The sequence below is a fragment of the Myotis lucifugus genome, unplaced genomic scaffold, assembly GCF_000147115.1.
Source record: "Myotis lucifugus unplaced genomic scaffold, Myoluc2.0 scaffold_1298, whole genome shotgun sequence".
Lineage (NCBI taxonomy): Eukaryota > Metazoa > Chordata > Mammalia > Chiroptera > Vespertilionidae > Myotis > Myotis lucifugus.
In genome coordinates this window covers 37,984-39,271 of record NW_005872346.1, presented here as the reverse complement: position 1 = coordinate 39,271, position 1,288 = coordinate 37,984, and the positions used below count along the sequence as shown (strand labels likewise).

General features: G+C 38.8%; 1 protein-coding gene across 1 annotated transcript in view; it reads left to right on the top strand.

Annotated features, from left to right (window-relative positions):
• CUNH12orf45 (chromosome unknown C12orf45 homolog) overlaps positions 1–408 on the top strand; it is a 7,425-nt gene extending 7,017 nt beyond the window's left edge. Inside the window, exon 4 of the mRNA XM_006107610.3 lies at positions 145–408. Coding sequence (XP_006107672.1) covers positions 145–354 — 210 coding nt within the window. The 3' untranslated portion in view covers positions 355–408. The remainder of the gene's footprint in view (positions 1–144) is intronic.
• The last annotated feature ends 880 nt before the right edge of the window (positions 409–1,288 follow it).

Sequence of the window (1,288 nt, the reverse complement as noted above, 5' to 3'; positions counted from 1 at the left end):
AATAAGAACGTATCCTCGGATGAGAATTGAAAAAAACAACAACATGTCCATTGTGTTTCAATATTGTGCTAAATGTTGATTGTTCCCAATGTTTTTATTGTAACTTTTTAGGGAAATAAATTTCTCATGTGGTGATTTTTGCAGGACGTGGCCTTGTTTGAGATGAATCAGTCTGATTCAAAAGATGAAGACAGTTCTGAAGAGAATTCACAGGCCAGTTCTGAATCCGAGGACGAAGATGACAGCAGCTCTTCTGAAGTCACTGTAGATAACATCAAGCTTCCTCATTCAGAAGATGGAAAAGGCAAGATAGAAGTCTTGGACAGTCCTGCCAGTAAAAAAAAGAAACAGTGAAATAAATTATCCAAGCAGCAGGTGATCTACGCCTGCTAATTCTGTGAAAAAGAATGTGGCTTGCTGGTTATTTTGCATTTCAGGTAGATGGTGCTTTTATGTCACATTGGATGTGTTTTGTTTCTTGGAGAAACAGAAGCTGACTTTTAAGTAGTTGGGATAGGTAGCATTTGGGGATCTTCTAAGAGAAGTCTGTCTTTGACCTCATGCTGAAGAGATTCAGTTTAGAAAGCTTAACTATTTTGGGTGATGAGTGAATTTTTTGGCATCTTTTTTCTTCAGCATAGACTTCAGACATATCGAGCTTATTTTATTTTTATTTTCTTATTGATTTTTTTTTTTTTTTAGAGAGAGAGAGGAAGGGAGAGAGAAACATTAATTCGTTGTTCCACTTATTTACTCACTCACTGGTTGATTCTTATATGTGCCCTGACCCGGGATTGAACTGGCAACCTTGGCATATCAGGATGACGCTCTAACCAACTGAGCTACCTGGCCAGGGCTTCAAACTTACTTTAAATTAAAAATGTGAGTCACCTGTTCATTTTAAACTATCTCAGATAAAACAACCTAGGTCAGTGGTTGGCAAACTGCTGCTCACGAGCCACATTTGGCTCTTTGGCCCCTTGAGTGTGGCCACGAAGTTTCAGTCGCACTGTACGTGCGCGCCTGCATGTGGTATTTTGTGGAAGAGCCACACTCAAGGGGTCGCAGTTTGCCGACCACTGACCTAGGTGGATTTTTTTATTATAACATCAAATTTATTTCTTAGCATCAAAGTGGGGGAGAAATTTTTAAGAGAAATCCTTTTATAATAAAAAGAATTACCTAGATTTAGCTGTCCTCAGGCATATCTCCTCTTATTTAAAAATATATTTGTTTCCAGTTTGAGCTGGGAAGCTGGTTCTCTGTGGGTTTAATCACTGTCGGTACC